A 19,823-nucleotide genomic window follows, 5' to 3' on the forward strand; every position below is an offset into this window, starting at 1 on the left:
TATTTACTGGGAGTTTTTTGCAAATATCTGAAGGCAGGATTCGATCCAATGTCTTTCCTTTTCATTTCACGACTGAAAACTGAATAAAATTCAAAACCTCAGTCCTCTTTCTCCTGTGAAGTAGGAAATGCATGAATAATGTACATTATATATATATATGTACATGCAATGTATACATACACTCATATATATATATATATAAATAATATGTTTCAAATAATGCTTTTTGTTGTAATCAGTAATATACTTCAGAATTCAGGAAAAATGGAAAAAAAAGGGAAAAAAAATAAAAGGCACCAACTTTAACCTCAGGAATAATATTACACTAAGTGAACTTGATTTCCTAAATAAAATCCTACAGTTTGTATTGAAAACCAGAAGACAATACTTTATGCTCATTTGTAATAGCTAAATTTAAGGTTAGCTTTAAAGGTCAACAGACGAAATATGCTGAGAACGTTGCTTATTTGTTCATTTGTTCATTTGTTCCTCTTTCCTGCATTTCTACATCTCTTTGATTATCTTTCATTGCATAATGTATTTTGATAAAAACAGTTCCACATAATTATGCGTGGACTGGATAAACAGGATTTGCGATTTATTTTAATCTGGATAAAAATCTTGAGTCCACAGACTTTGGTAACACTGACAAAGTTAAATTACCAAAAAAAATAAAAAATTTGTTTCATGAAAGATGTCACTACCCCAAAAGACTCAAAAATGATATTTTTTATTTTTTAAACTATCCTGTTCTGGTTTTCCTAAATCCTCTTTGTTTTCTTTTCCCCTGTGTTACAATGTTATCAGTCCAGCACTGATAATAGCATGCCTGTGATGCTTACCCTGAACAGTTGAAATATTTAGTGTTTGAGCTCCTTCTTTAAGTTTTGCATGTATTTTTTTACAGTCCTCTCCCTCCTTCTTTCCATTAATCTTTTGTGCATCTGAGTATCTTTATTGTTTATTTTACAAGTTATGGACAGTGTTTAGACAAATGAACACATTAATTAAAATTTTGGATGTGGGACAGATGCTTTTTTATTTAGGGTTTTACCCAGTAGAATGAAAGGAGAAAACAAGTCAAAATTTTTATGCATAAATCCTGTACACGTCCAAGTTGTCTTGGCCACAGTGATCATGCAAGTACAGCAGAGCACACATATATGTGAAGGTTCAGAACCAGCAATGCTGCTGTAATCAAGTAAAGTTTAGGTTCACCATTCCCTTGGTAAGGCTTCTTTTGTGAGAAATTGGCAACTGATCACTGAATGACACCACTGCATATATTATTCTTACCTTTCCTCCTACTCTAATCACTTCTTAGGATCAACTGTTCTTCCACGATCACTATTCTTAGTATTCTTTGAACTAGACAGTTTGAAAAGTAAATAGAAATTTCAAAAATAACAAGGTCTTTACACCATCAAAAAGGTAATCCAGACTAGAAGTGTTTGGAACAAAAATTAGTAATGAGTGGTTAAACAGAGAGAATATATAAACATGGAGGAAAGTGGTACTGCTACTTTTCTATATGTCATAATGGAAATCATACAAATATTCTATGTATGATTAACTGTGAAGCTGGTTTTTTCACTTTCTGTAACAAGAACACTTAAAAGACATGCATGCCTACATGCAATTAAGTTACAGAAATGAATTCATGAAGAGACTTTCAAGAATGTCAATCTATTTACAACACAGTTTCTCATTGATTGTATTTTTGTGTTCTAATATGTGAAAAACAAAGGCAATTAACAATTTTCCAATTACCATCATATTTTTGAAAAGATGTGGATCTAACTGTTGTGTTGATGAGGGAATCAACAGTCTAAGAAACTGAAATAATTTTCTGTCCTCCTCACCCAGGAATGTATCATATGTCAGAGGTCACCTTGCAGATGTGCACAAAACCTGTAATAACTTTATAGATGAGGAATTATCCACTGGAGCTCCAGTAATTTCAACATTAAAATGTCACAGAAATCTAAGTCATGGCAATGACTGAAAGCAAAAGATCCTAATTCTTGATATGGCTGTCAGACTTCAAATCTCATTAAAAGGTGAATTAGAATCACACTACTTCTCTCTCAACACTTTTAAGGACTTCATTCACATCATAAAAATCTGATGCTGCAACACTTTCCTGTATAAAGAGAAGGAATCATCAGAAATAGTCCTTATTCTATGTGGAGGCCTAGAGATGCTGGAGCAGAATTATCGATACATGTGAATTCATTCATTCTGTTCTAAATGAGAAAAGCCCTTGGAAGACTCCTGCTTATAGAAATGGTTAATTTCTGTAACAAATTATCACAGAAATAGTAAATTCTAAATTCTTTCAAGAAACAGAACTAGGTTAAAACACAGAAATGTTTAGCCTAGATGAAGATGTTGTTAAAATCTGAGAGTCAGTTGTTTGTGACAGAACTAAATTCTGCGCTACTGTTTCCATCAGTGGGACCAGCTGCTGGGGAACAGGCATCCTATTTCAAAATGTACACAGTGCAATTTGTGCAGCTAAAAAAGTGTTCCAGCTTAGTGCTAAAATTAGGTGGCAGAAAGATAAAGAATAAACACATATCTTACTTCACCAAATATATGAAGTACTATGAATTAATTTCTCTTATTCTTCCAGAACAAACTAAGATGGAAAAATGTTAATCTTCAAGATAAATTCCCTCTAGAGTGAACCCTCCAAGGCACAAGATTTATTTCCTGTAATAAATTCAAAATTTATTATTCAGATTATTCAATACCTTCATTCAGCATTTAGTGATGCCAAGGTCAACATATCCTGAGATCTGTATTTATAGATGAGATCCAAACAGAGATCAAGTATATGTAGTCTACAACAAAACCTATATTCTTGCCTCTTTATTCTTTCAGATGCTAAGGGGTTTTTGCTGTGTTAGTTTTCATGTGGATGTTTCTCAAACAGTTTCATGAACAGAGATCAAGAAAGGGGAGGAATAAATAGATAATGTGGGAAAGGACCAGGATTCCTCTTTCACTTTATGCCATCTTAAATTGTCAGATTAACTTGAGAGTCTACCTTTATCTTTGTCTTATATGCTGGATATTAGCCACTCGTAAATAAAAGCATAACAGATTCTAGGACAGGAAAGCTTTACGTAAAATGCGTTTCAACACGCCTCAAACAGACCACCACACACAAGAGCCCTTTTGTGCTCTTTTCAACTGCTGCCTGGCATTTAATATTTGGTTCAACAGAGGAAAATGCATGACCAATTATATGCAGAATTCGAGGAATATCTGCTGGATTGCAGAGACTGGAGCATCTCTTCTACTAGGAAAGGCTGAGAGCTGTTACTGTTCATCCTGGAGAAGTGAAGATTCATGGGGGATCTCATCAATGTGAAAAAATATCTAAAGGGAGCATGTAAAGATAGAACTAGGCTCTTTTCAGTGGTGCTCAGTAAGAAATAGAATAGAATAGAATAGAATAGAATAGAATAGAATAGAATAGAATAGAATAGAATAGAATAGAACAGGTTGGAAATGATCTTTGAGATCTTCGAGTCCAAGTAGAGGCAGTGGGCACAAACTGAAACAAGAGGTTCTGTCCAAACATCAAGAAGCACTTTTTTATTGTGAGGATGACTAAGCACTGGCACAAGTTTCCTAGAGACATTGTGGAATCTCCATCCTTGGAGACAGTCAAAAGCCACCTGGACCTTGTTCTGGGCTACCAGCTCTAGGCAGCCCTGCTTGAACAGAGATGTTAGATAAGAAGACTTCCAATGGTCCCTTCCAACCCCAACCATTCTGTGATTCTATAGAATGGGTTATTCCTGTGTTTTGTGACAATTATTGTAGTTAATATCCTAATTTGCTTTGTCTGGGATGCTTCCTAAATACTTTCTGTGGGACAGATGTCAAAACATTTTCCTGGACTGACAACGGGAAATCTAAAAATTTTTATGAACCTTGTCACTTACACAAACACAACAGTTTTCATTTCCCAAAACATTTTTAGTTGTCTGAGGTTAGGGCACATAGATGTCTCCAATTCTGTTGTCACAAGATGTCTGATACACGTACAAGGGATACCTTGTTATCATCTTGAAAAATAGAAGTTAATTAAGATAGACTCCCTCACCATTTATAAAAGACCACATTCTTCAAAGCAATATTAATCAAGTCCCTACTATCTTCTCTAAACTTCTATCACTTATTCAATATAAAATGTTTTACTTCCCTCTGAATGACACTTTTCTCCTTTCTAAGCATGCCAACTAGGTAAAACAACATCATTAGATGTAGAATAAATTTTATTTGAGACAGGAAGAGACAACTGAACTTGGACTTCATAACTCTCAATGAGGGACAACTGGAGCTTATGGACACAGCTTCCTAACTTTTATTTCCTTTTTTTTTTTCTTTTTTTTTTTTTCTTTCCCACTAAGGGGGATGGATGAGGCTGATTTTATATCTTTGTACATACCTTTTTAAGAAGATCTGTATCTCTTGAATTATGCATGAATGTTGTTTCTAAATATGATTCTAACCATGAGAATGCAAGATTTTTTTTCTCACCAGGGCCTGGTGGAGTCACTGTTAAGGAGATACTTAATGTAACAATAGAAACAGCAACTGAAACCCAAATCTGTATTCAGATGATTTATTAATTGTGTATTTGTCATTGAGAATAATGTTATTTAATGAGCAAGTCTAGCCTTTACAATTTTCAAAATTATATTTTTGCCTTACCTAGTCCTGCTTTCATATAATGTCAAGGTTATGCTGGCTGGTTTTACTGGTTTTATGGTAATCTCATGACTTTGAAGACTGCATGGATGGTTCAATAATATTTAGAGTTATCACAAATAATGTGTTGATTGCCACATTATAAGAACATAATTTTCAATATAATTGTTCCTGCTCTACACAGATAGTCAAAGCTACCTGTGAGAAGCAGATACTTCCTTAATAACACAAGCTTAAAAAAAGTCACTAATAAGGAATATTTTCCCAAAGAAATGAAAATTGAAATATTAGGAATACACATGGAGTCTTCAGTTGGCAAAATACTTTTTGTACTATACAAAATAAAACTTAGTTTGGACACAACAAATACTGTAAAGTGTCAGCTACTGGACTTGGATTAAACACCTCCTTATATATAATGTGCACAATACGGTAAGCTCTCTTTAATAATGTAGCATATAGCAATGCATTAACAAATTAATCTTCAAATCACCTTCTTTCTTGCATTTCTAAACTTGTGTTACTGTTCCAAGTCTCCACTGGAAATCATATTTGGGCACCTGTACAGATATTTGATGAATGTAGTATTAAAGAGTAAATGTCCTTCATCTCTGATGTACAATTGTTCTAGAGTGTAAGCTCCATGGGGCAGGGACTTTTTAATTACAGATATTTGAACACAGGCTAGTATATTTCAAATGTTATTGGCATAAAAATAACTATTAACTAATACTTCATGTGAAGTATAAAATAATTATCAAATTGTTTCTTTAAAGAAACAAAGTATCTTCAGAAATACAAAACAACACACATGGTCTCCATGCTTTTTGCTTAATGGTAAAGTAAAATCCCTTAATAAATGAGATAAACAGAAGCTGATGTGAAAAATTAATTTGATCTTAATGTTGTGCTCCTGACTTTCTAATGATTTAAACACCTTTTCCTGTTTTGAAACCTATAAAAATGGAGCTCTTCTAAATTATATTCCTATAGATGTATAACAAAAGACCCAATTTAAAACAGATCATTTTTACTCACATGACTAGAGAACAACTTCAAAATAAGCACCTGCAATTTTTCTCTGCCAGTATATCTGGATGAAATTATCAATTTCTCAGTATTTTTCAGTAAATAAGTTGCTACAACCCACAATATTTTTATTTCAATATAATTACATTAAAAAAAAAAAAAAATCATTGCATACTAAGCTATTTCTAGCGGTGTAATAAATACTGAAAATAAATACTGAAAACAGAATGGCACCACAAAAGCTTTTCATTTTCATAGTTTCTTTTGCATACTGTTGTTGAATGCTGGCTTTTTTTTTTTTTTCTGATGGTTTATAAATTTCATTTGGCAATGCCCTATACCTCCTAAAATTTGTGTGTTTTAAAACATTCTGTTTATTATTTTACAGCATTGATTTCCATTAGCAATCATAGAAACATTTCAACTCAGTTAAAGGTACCAATGTTTCATTTGTAAATCATAGCTTGGCTTGTATGGACAGAAGGCACATATCAGAAATGTCTTCATCTGCTCCATTAGCAAGGGATAGGAGTTGTGAATATCTTTATGTAACAAGAGTGAGTGCACAGACTTTTATTGGGCTGAAGTAAGAATTAATATGGCAACAAGTGAATGTATTTTGTGTATTTTTTTCTGTGCAAAAATATTTACATGTTTATAGAAAAACAGTGCAGATGATAAACAGGAATGAATTAATACAATGCTCTAACAACGAAAGGAAATATTTTGCTCATATATTCATAAGACTGGTAGCATCAGTTCGTGTTTTGTTCTTAGAAATATGCAACAGAGGTAGCCCATCCCAGGGAAAGCTTATGATCCATAAACATCAATGACACCAGATAACTGAATTTAACATAAGGAGTAGTGCATAATAATCTCAGGCCCATTCCTTAACACAGAAGGCAGAATCACAAGATGGGCAGTCAGTAGCAGAAGTGTTTATTGGTATGATAATAATAATATGATATTATATGATCCTAGACAATTTAGAAAAGTTTATACCAAATGACCATGCTGTAAGTAGCTCACTTTTTTCTTCTAAAAACCCTAATGTGACCATGGTACGCAAGAGGAATCCCATGGTTTTTACTTCAGGGAATTTCACATTGTTCCAAGTAAGAGATGAGCAAGAATCATAGCAACTAGTCCTATGGTTTACTGAAGTAATGATCTGCCTTATGAAAATCTGCATAACATCATTGTTTCAGTGATACATGTTGCTCTTTTTAATAAAAACCTAGGTTCAAGATTTGCAAGCAGAATATATTTAACATAAAAATCTCAGTCTGAAAAACACCTGATCTTGTTTAGATAGCACTCACTTTACAAATGTCATTATTTCAGCAAAAACCTCTCATTTTAAAAGACATATCAGTCCAAACAAGTGAAATTCAATCAAAACTCTCCCTTTAGCTTATTTGTTCTTTTACTGCAGTATATTTGCTCATATACCTTGATACTATTTCTTGAAATGAAAGAAATCTTAATAGCAAATGTTGTAATCATTACATACATTAGTGGGAACATTACCATTCACATTGTATACTCTTTGCAACATAAATCACACTATGCATTTGTTAAATTTTAACACTCTGAGAGCTCTAAGGGCTACCTCTATTGGTATGTCACATCTTTCTTTCTGTCCAGGAAGAAAACATTAAAAAATTAAACTAACTTTCATAGCATTCACATGAAATCCTTATGCTTGACTTTCCAGGTCCTGAAGGGATTTCCAGAATGCCTACAAGCTGACATTTGCCTGCACCTCAACCAAAATTTACTTCAGAATTGCAAAGCTTTCCGTGGGGCCAGCAAAGGCTGTCTTCGAGCTTTGGCTATGAGATTCAAGACAACACATGCACCACCTGGAGACACTTTAGTGCATTGTGGAGATGTTCTCACTGCTCTTTACTTTGTATCAAGAGGCTCCATTGAAATCCTTAAGAGTGACATTGTTGTAGCCATTCTTGGTAAGTTGATTACAAGGCAGTTAAAAGAGTTGGGGGATTGAAAAGAAATCATCTATTCAGGGGAAGGACATTTGTAAATGTTTCATTCACTGTTGTTTAAAATCAAACAGAGACATGATTTGTTTAAGGAGCAAAGTCTACATGACTACAACAATTTGTGTGCATCAAATAGCCCAGGTGCTTGGATATCTAAAAGGTAAGGGCGGGAGTGAGACAGATTTATCCCCAGATAAGGGATAAACTGCAAGCAGATATCTAATTGCTCCAGTTTTGGTCATGCGGCAAGAAACAAAGTCAAAGTTACCTTTTTTTCTTGAACAGTGGTTGAAGGTATTGAGGCACATCGACTTGCTACATCCGAACCAGAAGAAAGGGGGAAAAAAAAAAAAAAAAAAAAAAAGAGAGAGAGAGAAAGTCTTTATTTTAGGCATTCAGTGTGTCTTCTAAAGGTTTTCAGAAATGTCTGCTTCTGCTCACTGAGTAGATAGAACAGGAAGACAATAACAGATCAGTCTGATCTAGACTGATACCTAAGCATAACACCACCATTTTCCCTATATTTCTTATTAAGATGTTCTTCTATGTTGAACATGGGGTGTTACTTGTTTTCTTTCCCAATGAAGATCGCTCAGAGCAATGTTCAATCCAACCAGGAGCTCACCTGCAGCTGGTTATGGCTCTTATATGTAACAAACAAGACTTCATTAGCTACAGCAATTTAAAAACTGAAATAACTAAAAACATTCTTAAACAAGTATACTGATTTATTTCTCCAATGTAATATCAGGTAATAAGAATGCAAATAATAACTGAGTAGATTATTAAGAATTTTGTTGTATGGAAATCTAAAGTAGATGTAACATCATTTGTAAGTTCTACTTTCTCTTTACCATCCACTGTAAAAACTAACAGCCAGAAAAGTAGCTGAAGCAAAATGTGGTCTGCTGGTAGTATGTTGCTATTGATCGACTTGTGATTGATAATTCTGCTGGTACTTTGCAGGGTGGATATGTGAGCAGAAGTACAAAACTGTGCCTACAGCAGTGTTTTCCTAGGTTTAAATGGTATTATCAAGATAATTTGTCATCTTGTGCTGTTGCACATCATCAGCTTGATCAGATTTAGGCACAAGCAAAGTAGGAAGCATGCAAGTCTAACTGTGAGGTTTTACTGTGTCTTCACCTGTGGTTCATCGAGGAGTTAATCTCAAAACATACAAGCTTATGAAGCCACTAATTTCTTCCTGGACCAAAGATGCAGACTGGTCAAATTTTGCATCTTACACACATCAGATCCTTGTGCTATCTTACTGCAGCAGAAACTCAGGTATCTGCAGGGCAATGCCACTATGTCTCTGGCAGCCTACAGCTTCTCACAACAGCAGCCATAGTATGGAGCCCTCCTCTTCCGGCAAATGATGGTCCAAGCAGAGAGACAGTTGTGCACAGCCACAGCTGAAAGAAACTGTTTTGTATGCCCACGTGTGTTGCATTACCTATGAGGCACGAGCCTGCCTTGTAACTGGCTCCAGCCAATGAGTCTGTGATATCTTGAAGAAATGAAAACTAGTCTGCAATGAAATCACACCGAAACCAAAGAGGTTATTAACACTAACTAAATATTTTTAGATAATTCCTCTTTCTGAAAAACCCACACAGAAATGTAAACAAAAAATCTACTCTGTCTGTGGTCAAAGAGACTTCAGTTCAACAGAGGTAGTATGGATGAAGTTGCCACCCTTAACAAGTGTTGCAATTTCATTGCAGAAATTGAAGTTCTGAGAAATGTTGGGTTTGTCCCCCAGTTTTCCTCAACTTGTCAGCACTGTCAGATGCTCTACTCAGTACTGACCTAACTGTAATTCTGTGCCAAATCCTTAAAGGATATGATGGCTGTGGACCTCAAAGAATCTAACACCTCTTTCAGCCCTGCAGACAAGATCTGAAAATACCATTATCATGTCAATAGTCATATTGCAGGGAAGGTATTATATGCCTTGAATAGAGACCTCTGCATTCATAACCATTAACGACAGAAGAACTAGTAGATTATATTGGCTGACCTCTTTTATATCACTGACTCCTGTTACATTCCATACCTTTAGTGATCTGTTGTGTCTAATGAACTGTGTTTGATGAAGGAAAATCAATGAGTTTTGACCTGAAGACATAACATAATGAAAAAGTGATCACTTTTCTTGGCAGTTTATTTTCACACTTAATCAATTTTATCATTTAAAACGTGTGCTTTGTTTCCAGTATAAAATTATCTTGCCTCAATTTCTTTCCATTGGCTATTGCTACGTGTTCCTTATTATAATCTAGAGCTAGTTAGCACCAAGTATTATTTCCTGTCTGAAAAGATATATGCAATGTAATCTGGTTACCTCTTAATCTTGCTGTTGATAGGTTTAACAGACTGTGCTCTTCAAGGTCCTCGCTGTAAATGGGCCCTTAAACTATGTTTTGCATCTTTTATCTGCTTGCTCACCCAATTTTCAGCTTCCTTTTTTAGAAAATGGAGAAACCAGAACTAATTCACAGAATCACAGAGGCTTAATCCTCTCATAGGAGAGGATTAATTGCAGTAACCTAATATAGAAGTTACCAATGCTCAACAGAGAGGCAAAATCACTCCTGTATTCTTTTTCACCAGTCTACTGTTTCTCAGTTGTCATGACCAGTGTCCTTTTCCAGAAGTCTTTTTGTAGTTCTGCCCTAAGCCCCATTCTGCAGGTAAGCCTACAAGCTTTAGAATGTATTTTCACTGGTCTGTGACTGTGCCTGCTCTGCATTGACGAAGGTTGGGTGCAGATTTGGGGAAAATGAGCAATTAAGTAGCGATGGTGCTTTAGCAAACCGGTACCACAAATGTGTCAACATTGATGGAAAGACTTGTAATAGTGTTTGTTAAAGCTGAGATAGCTGAGTTTGAAGAGCTTCTTCAGAATTACTTCTGCATCTTGAAACTTTTGCATAGCCTCTGAAACAGATTTTTCAAAGTCATTTTCTACTACATGTAATTCTCATAAAAATATTATTCCAGGCCAAACAGGTCCTGGCCTCTACTGAACAACACAAATTCCATCTTTTTCATCATAACAATATGTTTTAAATCAAGAAATAATACTTCTACAAGAAAAACCAAAGGAACCTGCTCTAGCCATGCTGTTTTCATGGAACTGAAGAAAAACTGTGATGAAACTAGGTTTTTCTTTAGCTTGGTACGGTTATATGGCTATGTAATTTCACTGACTTTAAGACTTTTACTTTTGAATTACAACATATGTGCAGTGGTATTCTGATTGTATCACTTCATATAAAATCAAGTATTCTACAACATTATCTTGCAGAAATGTATCATTCAGTTTAATAGCTTATTCATGTTTAAAATAATCACCTGCAATTAATTTTCTTTCTGCAGGCAAAAATGATATTTTTGGAGAGATGGTACACCTTTATGCAAAACCAGGGAAGTCAAATGCAGATGTGAGAGCTTTAACTTACTGTGACTTACATAAAATACAGCGAGAAGATCTACTGGAAGTTTTGGATATGTACCCTGAATTTTCTGATCTCTTCCTCACCAATCTAGAACTGACTTTTAATCTCAGAGATGAAACTGCAAAGGTACATATAATAAGTGGTTGGTTTTTTTTTCTTAATATTGGGCTAAATCTGTCCTGCAGTAACAAATGCAAAAACAGCAACTGAAAAAAACCAACAAGGCTAGCAAAATTAAAAGCTAAAAGCCTGAGGCTAAATCCTGTTTTAGAAAAATATGCTCATCTTATTGCTCCTACTGAAACAGTTAAACCCAGCAGAAGTCAATGAAATTACTCAGATGATGTTAGTTTAACAGCATTTCATTCTATATTTAAATGGCATTAAAGGTTCAGCCAGGGAGATTTTGGATATTTTGTTAAAGCCATGGAAAATATGGGGTTTTCAGAGGACAATAGCTTGGGTCACCACAAGGGGAATTTTTGACACTAAATATAGTTGTACAGCTGTAAAATAAAGATAAAACAGATTATCTGGATTAATTCTGTGATTAGTAATAAAACATGAATTGTTAATTCTCTTATCTTGGAGTGCACCCTGCCTTCTAGGAGACTAAAACCATGCAAGGGGCTTTTCAAATTTCACTCAAGTCTTCAGATTTGCAGGGATCTCTTAATCTCTCTTGTCCCACAGTGACCAGCCTAAGCATTGTATTTTGCACAGATTGCATCTTCGGGAAAGTAGAAAATTTATCTGTGGTTCCTTATTTCAGAGTGCTGTGGTCAGCCTGAACTGCAAAAGAAAGGGCAGGTTTGGCAAGATAGGGAGAGTGGAAAGGCTATTGCCAATCTCATGCTTATGGTGCTAAAGCTTTCCCTAGAAAGCTGCAGCATTGTGTCAGCAACTGGCTACTAAACATGGACTGCACTGCCCACAATTACTAGTTTACATTTCATTATTTTTGAGATACTGTTGGCCTGTGGTTTGTGACTATACTTTTAAGGAAAAACAGAGGTTCGGTGAGAAGGGATTAACATAAATTGGCCTCTAAGGCCTTTTGAGAAACAAGGAGACAAAGAACACTTAAGTTCTGGGCTGTGAATTATAGGGGCATCTTTGCTAACTACATGTGGATCTTCAGCTGAAATTTTAAAACAAATATAACTTCTGACAAGAAGTGATGTTGAGCCTTTTTAAAATAAAAGATTATTCTGAAAATAAAAGACTAATTCATTCTATTCTTTGTTTTAAAAGTAATCTCTTTTTTGAGTTTATTGAAAAGGTCATCATTAATATGTGAAATACAAAACAATGAATTTAGTGATTAATTTGAAACTAAAAGTCCAAATTCACATTAACAATTTTATTCTGAGTAACTGTTTTCAGTAATTACATGTCATCAGTGTTATATGATTAATTTTTCCTTAGATGACATAAAATTCAAAGAAAATTCCATCTTCTGTGTTGTAGTGTGGAACAAGCAAAGAAATCCCTCATTGCTCATGTTCCTTCAAAATCTTTCAGTTGTTCTTTCTTACTGCTGTATCAGCCACCTAGAAAAATCACTAGATGTCCAGAAGCAGGGAAGAGAAGGGAAGACAAGCTCATCCATATCTCTGAGCTTGCAACTCACCATTTTCTCTACAAATTCCACTTAATTCCCATTGTATATTGCCATCCAGAAAATCATCCCTCAAAAGAAATGCTGGGCACATTTTGATCTTCAAGACTTCAATCAGATCCAGATTTGTTGCCTGAATAATAGGCTTTTCTGCCTCAACTTGTGCTCCTGCCCTCCTATTTATGTAAAGGTGCCTTTTTCTTCTTGCAGTTAATTCTACCAGTGGGCCACTACCGAAAGACCTTACTCACTAGGTTTACAATGAAGGGAATAGAGGAATATATAAACACTTCCCACTTCTTTCACTCTTCCCTTCTCCCACATGCAAATCTGCTTACTTGAGTAAGGGAAGCCTCATTAGCACAGTGAAAGGAAGCAGGCTGAAGCCAATGCCATGGATGTATGCACAAAGAACAACATTGGTCTTACATTCGTCTATTTGTAAATTTCTCAGTTTTAAAGAAATAGGAAGAAGAGGTAAATATATCTTGTATTTATTGGGGGGGGAGGGGAAGATAAAAAAAGCACATCCATGTTTTATAGGATGGATAGAAAAAGACAATATTGTGTTCTGTTATGTAAGTAAGTACCTGAATGAACCAGATCTGATAGAGAAGAAAGGAAAGATAAAAAAATGAGGGGTCAAGTGTCTGGTGTTTGTCAGCATTATATTTATTGTTGTAAAATGCAACCTTTATAATAATTACCTGGTAAATAAGTATGTATCTAATTACACTCAGTTACCATGTTACTTCTTGCAGTAGCATCCATTCTCCATTAGTTGGGTTTTGGTGGTTTTTTCCTTAATTCCTCTAAGATTACTTAAGCCACATCTGTGCAAGTTCAGGAAGCTGACAAAACATGGACACGTGTCCATGTAAACTTATTGTCAGAATACCTTTGTTTCACCATCAGGTGGTGACATTGTTTTCACTCAATCTGCATGAACTTTGTAATGTTATCATTGAGCAATGCCATTAGCTGGGGATGGAAAGGATGATACAGATTGATTTCTGTAATATTGCCTTTCTTAAAGCTTGAACATGATTGAGTCAATCACATATTGAAACCCTGCTCTCTTTAGATGGGACTAATCTGTCATTATGTTTCATATTTCATTAATCAAGTCTGACCTCATAATAAGATCACAAACTACTAATGATATGGATGGAGATAACTGCAACCTACGAAGACGGAAATTGTCCTTTCAAAGTGAAATAGAGAAAGGTAATTAACTTCATTTCTTACGTTAGACAGTAGTGCTTCATTATTCATTTGTATTTCACTTGATAATTCTGGGTACATTAGGGTCCCATGTTGGCTATTACTGTAGCAGCTCTTGAGAATACAGCTGGGCAGAAGAAATACTCTGCCTTATATGGTTATATATGGCTAGAGGATATAAGTTTCATCCTTACATGACATCACAGCTGTCAGTGCAGAGGTGTTCAAGCACTAAGCTAATTTATTGCTTTTGCTTTTGAGATAGCTATATATACATATGTATGTGTGTATGTAGGTTACCTCTGAAACATTGCTTATTTTCTAACACAACATTTCAAACTGCTTGGAGAAACTACTCTATTGGATTATTTATTAGCAGCACTGATTTTATTTCCTCAGCAAAGTGCATTGTTGAACTTGATACTAGGTAGTGCTACTCCCTGGAATTGAAATATTTTGTTGTTAGGAAACAGTATATTCACCATAGTCAGATTTTGATTCATATGGTAATGTGTAAATGGTTGTCCTGATAAGAGTTCAAGTAACATTTTCGGTGCTTATGTTCACCTTAGAGTCTTTTGGGAGTAATCCTAATGAAGGAAAATTCAGTGAAATATTAAACTATATCACCAGTACTTAGTACTGATAAATATCAGGAACTGTACATAGTAGCTGTGGTCAGACTGCAACAGTCAAGAGGAGAGCTAAGCTGATACTCACAACATTTCCATTTTTATGTAGGGAAAGCACTGTTCCTTGAATAATATTATATGTTTACTGTGCAATGGTTTGTCTGACAAATTACTGTTTCTAGTATGCCTGTCTTTCACACTCCACAGTTAAACACCAATCATAAATGAGGCATAATACCAATTTATAAAGTTGCGGGGTAGCCGATAATGAATAGGCACACTTTCAACATACAGAGCAGGTACAATGTTTGATGAAGGAAAACTTTAACCCGGAGTGTGGCTACTCATAACAATGACATTGCTGTTTGATCAAAGAAGAGTCTTTAGGGCAGAAAGCCAAGACTGACAACAAATCTGTCAGGAAAATGTCCCCATGAAATATTCAATCTGCTCTCACAAAGTATCTGTTGACAAAGGCCCGAACAACCTTCGCATTTCTTATGAGAAAACATATGCTGCCACTTAGACAAGATGGAAGTGATCTTTCATGTTGTGCCTGCTGCAGAATTACAAATAGGCTCCTCAGGTGACCCATAGGCTTTTATGGTTCTTGTCCAGTAAACTACACTGAACATCCTCTTAGAAACATCTATTGCACATTACTTATGAAGGAATATAATTCACACACTTTTGTCTTTGGAAAAAAAACCCAACCAACCAAACATACAAACAACAAAAAAACCTACTTGCACCATTGGGGATGCAGATACAAGGCTGGTTACAAGCTCCTTAGTCCTGGTAATGACTATACAGTAGTCATACAGTATCTGGTAATGTCTGAGTTAAATGGATCTGCAGTTCATTGGAAGACCATCTGAGAAGATGCAGTCATTGAGTCCTTTAATGAGAACTGAGTATACTTGTGTGCCACTGACTTGCTGTTGCTGTCTGGTCCCTGCTCAGATTCTCTGTGTGTTGCCATAGTCACAGCAATCACCTTGTAGTAGTAGACCTTCAATATCTGCTCTCTCTGGCCCATCCTACATCCAGTATGATGCTATAGAGTACTACAGGTTACTGGTGGCTTGTGAAATAATATTTTACTGATTTTAACACTTTACATATAAGAAGGGCTGACCTCTTATTTTGATCCAGCACAGTTAGTCTCTAAAATAAAAAAATATTTGGGGATGGTCCTGCAGAGCATCTCAGAAGAATTGAAGTGGAAAAGACAGAATTCCTGAACATGCAAGCTGGCAAATGCATTTCTGGTCACAGTGTTCTTGCCGATAAAAATACATGTTGCACAATAACTTTTAACAATTGTATTTTGATTTCAAAACTAAAGTTTGAATTAGACAGAGTCACTCAACATTCTCACTTGTATATTTTGATATTTCACATCTCACTAAATTCTTACATATTTTGTAATTATTGAGGGGGAGGGAGGAGGGTTACTTATGAAATGATCGTTTTGCTAGCATTCTTTACTTTTAGCTATTGACCTGCTAGCATATTATGCAGCTTGAAATTATATCACTTCCATCTTTAGTGTGATCATCAGTTAATTTTCTCCTCTTTTTTAGCGCTAAAAATGAGATTATGTTATCTCAGGCTTTAGTTCATGCTAGCTTGATTTGGATCTCGTTTCCATGGTAACTTTTCCTGTGCAAGTTTTATCAGGGGTTAAACAAAACCAGCACAGCTTTCTGTTATGCATCTGCAGTTTATACCCCTACTTTTCTAATTCCATGAAAGACTTTCTCACTCCACCTATACATATATCCACCATTTCTTACCTGAGTCAAGAGAAATTCATCTTAGCTAGTACATTGGACTTTGTCATAATGTTATTTTCAAGAGTACAAGGTTACCTGAGGGACCAGCTTGTTTCTTGATTTCCAAAAAGGACTGCAGTATCACAAGAGGTCCCTTGCAAAAATTAATAAATACACTACCTAGTAGCTTATTCTCACTTTCACCCAAAAGAAATTCATTACAGACCTTTCAGAATAGTGGATTATATTCCTTGCACAGGTGCAGCCTTAGTCAGTTGCTGTAGGTGCTTAACAGCTAGCCAAGAAACTTTCTCCATGACTGCTTAAAATAAGCCTGGCAGGTCCAAACAAAACTCTCAGCTGGGTTGGCAAGTTAGTCTCCTGCTGAAAACTGAGGGATGACGAGCTGCTCCATCTGTATTCAACTGTCTCATTCAACAGTGCAGAATACAATCCTTTCTTGCCCATTTCTCATTTTCCTCTAGTAGTTCTGTGGGAGTTAGCTAATTTCCAGGGAAATACATAGCGACAAGTTTCTTTTGCTCTGCTAGATCTGAGTGCAGATTGATTATCCCATGCTGAATGGGACATAACTGGAGCTGGTTACATCAATATGAAATCCAAACATATAGGTGAAAACCGCAAATGTTGTAGGCAGAGAATAAGCAAGCTCACTAACAGATAGAAAATTTGAGGCATTGGAAAGTCTTTTCTGGAGTTCAAGCATTACTACCTTTCTTATCATCATGTTTACATTTTCTTCTAAAATCTTAATCTTTTTGGCATTGTTTCAGTGTCCAACTACTCTCATTAAAAGATGTTCTTTGTAGTTAACTTTAACTCACATAGCCATTAGCTGAAGGCTATCAAAATTCTGGACCTATTCTGGGCACTCACAGAATTTTCTTGATGCTCTAGAAGCGATCATATATTAATTTATTTCTGGATAAATCTGGTTTTGATGTAGAACTACACTTTTTACACAGCCAGTTATAGACACACTTTGTTCTTTTGACAGGGCACATAAAATATTTCCATCACATGCAGGTTAATTAAAATACTGACTAAATAAACCAGTGTAAACATACTAACTGGGAACTTAATGGTGACCTCATTGAAACAAATCTTTATTCTGGATTTTTAACTGTGATCCAAAACCAATAACATTATCCCACAGACTACAGTTGAGAGGATAATAAAAACTCCAACAAAGTTATATTGTTAAATTAGTAACCAGAGATTCCCACAGCTAGCACAACTTTAATTTCTGCCAGATGGCCCAGTAAACTCATAAGAAAGAATTTTTATTTCCATGGATGTATTTTTAAAAGGCCTCAAAAGAAAGTCCTCATAATATCTTGTTACACAGTTACTGCATACACTTGCCTCATGTTGACACAGACTGTAACAATCAATTGGGATATGAAATGAATTTTGCAGTGTTTTATTTTTATCATGTTGTTAACTAAATTAACTTACACAGTACTTAATTTTAATTTGGAGAGCTATGCTTCATGGCTAAACTTTTCCAAAAGTATCTACCAATCTATTCTCAAAGTAATCAGAGTAGCTAGAGCTGTAATAAACTTCTAATTGAATCTTGATTACTGTAGCTACCTTAAGTGTGCAGCGTTTGTAGGTACTATGCAGGCTAAGAAGCCAAACCATATTAACATAGCTTTATTACGTAAGGTATCCAGAGGGCATAGCTGGCAATATAGAAGAGAAGGAAATCTCTCTGATTTCTGATTCTGATTCTCCCATCTAAAATTATGAGGTGAAGCAGTACCAAGAGAATGGGGGAACACCTCCTTACCCCTGCTCTCTCACATTCTTGTCCCCTTTCCCCAGCTTTCATTCTGCCCCTATACTCAACACTGGTTAGGCCACACCTTGAATACTGTGTCCAGTTCTGGGCCCCTCAATTTAAGAAGGATATTACAATAGAATAGAAGAGAATTAAGCAGGTTGGAAAAGACCTTAGAGATCATCAAGTCCAACCTATCACCCAATACCATCTAATCTACTAAACCATGGCATCAAGTGCCTCATTCAGTCTCTTCTTAAACACCTCCAGCGATGGTGACTCCACCACCTCCCTGGGCAGCCCATTCCAATGGCAAATCACTCTTTTTGTGAAGAACTTCTTCCTAACATCCAGCCTAAACCTCCCCTGGTGCAGCTTGAGACTGTGTCCTCTTGTTCTTTTGGTGCTGAGACACTTAAACGTGTCCAGAGAAGGGCAACAAGACTGGTGAGAGATCTCGAGCACAAGCCCTATGAGGAGAGGCTGAGAGAGCTAGGGTTGTTTAGCCTGGAGAAGAGGAGGCTCAGGGGAGTCCTTATTGCTCTCTACAACTACCTGAAAGGAGGTTGTAGCCAGGTGGGGGTTGGTCTCTTCTCCCAGGCAACCAGCAATGGAACAAGAGGACACAGTCTCAAGCTGTGCCAGGGGAAGTTTAGGCTTGATTTGAGGAGAAAGTTCTGCACAGAAAGAGTGATTGGCCATTGGAATGTGCTGCCCAGGGAGGTGGTGGAGTCACCATTCCTGGTAGTGTTCAAGAGGGGATTGGATGTGGCACTTGGTTCAGTTAGTCATGAGGTGTTGGGTGATAGGTTGGACTTGATGATCTTTGAGGTCTTTTCCAACCTTATTGACTCTATGATTCTACAAACTTATTTATTTGAATGCTTACTTTATGACTAGACTCAGACAAGTATTGTGCTGGGTCCCCAGAAAGAAAGTAGGGTAAGGATCTGGATTAAAATTTAAGTTCTTGCCTAACTATATTGAATTGTTAGTATTATGCTGATGAAGTTAGTTTGGGTTTAATTAGAAAACAGTTTCTAATATTCAGCCAGAGTGTCAGGTGGTTAAAAAACCAGGAAACAATTAATACCTTAGCAGGCAGCTTATGGCTTGAAACAAGATATTATATCCTTGAAATCTTATCTTTGCCATGAAACCCCTAACAGAAAGTACATGGTCATCAGAGAGCCCATCACTGCAGTTTTCCCTCTGCTTCTATTATTGTTATGGCTGTTATCACAGCTTCCAGAGAAGAGTCTTGTTTCCAGGAGCTGCTCCCAGACAAGCTGTTTTCAGAAGCCAAATATCTGATGAAAATGTATGCAGTCGCACATAGCCCGCCTCTGAAAATAAAAGTTAATAGTTGCACTACAGTAAAAGCTGAATTCCTTGTAAAAGAGAAATGCAAACTTGATAGGAAAACTGCTTTGGCCTTTGCTCTGAATCCCTTCTGAGATGCATGTTTGTAATTCTCCATTTCTGAATTTGTAAGTACAGTATTTTTTCATGAAGTCTAAATCATTAA

General features: G+C 35.9%; 1 protein-coding gene across 4 annotated transcripts in view; it reads left to right on the forward strand.

Moving 5' to 3' along the window:
• Positions 1-19,823, forward strand: part of KCNH7 (potassium voltage-gated channel subfamily H member 7) — a 217,173-nt gene that overhangs the window by 178,144 nt on the left and 19,206 nt on the right. For all 4 annotated transcript variants that reach the window (XM_054175088.1, XM_054175105.1, XM_054175096.1 and 1 more), the window contains 3 exons: positions 7,478-7,730; positions 11,154-11,359; positions 13,982-14,081. In XM_054175088.1, the coding sequence (XP_054031063.1) occupies positions 7,478-7,730; positions 11,154-11,359; positions 13,982-14,081 (559 nt within the window). The remainder of the gene's footprint in view (positions 1-7,477; positions 7,731-11,153; positions 11,360-13,981; positions 14,082-19,823) is intronic.

This window comes from Dryobates pubescens, chromosome 2, assembly GCF_014839835.1.
Source record: "Dryobates pubescens isolate bDryPub1 chromosome 2, bDryPub1.pri, whole genome shotgun sequence".
Lineage (NCBI taxonomy): Eukaryota > Metazoa > Chordata > Aves > Piciformes > Picidae > Dryobates > Dryobates pubescens.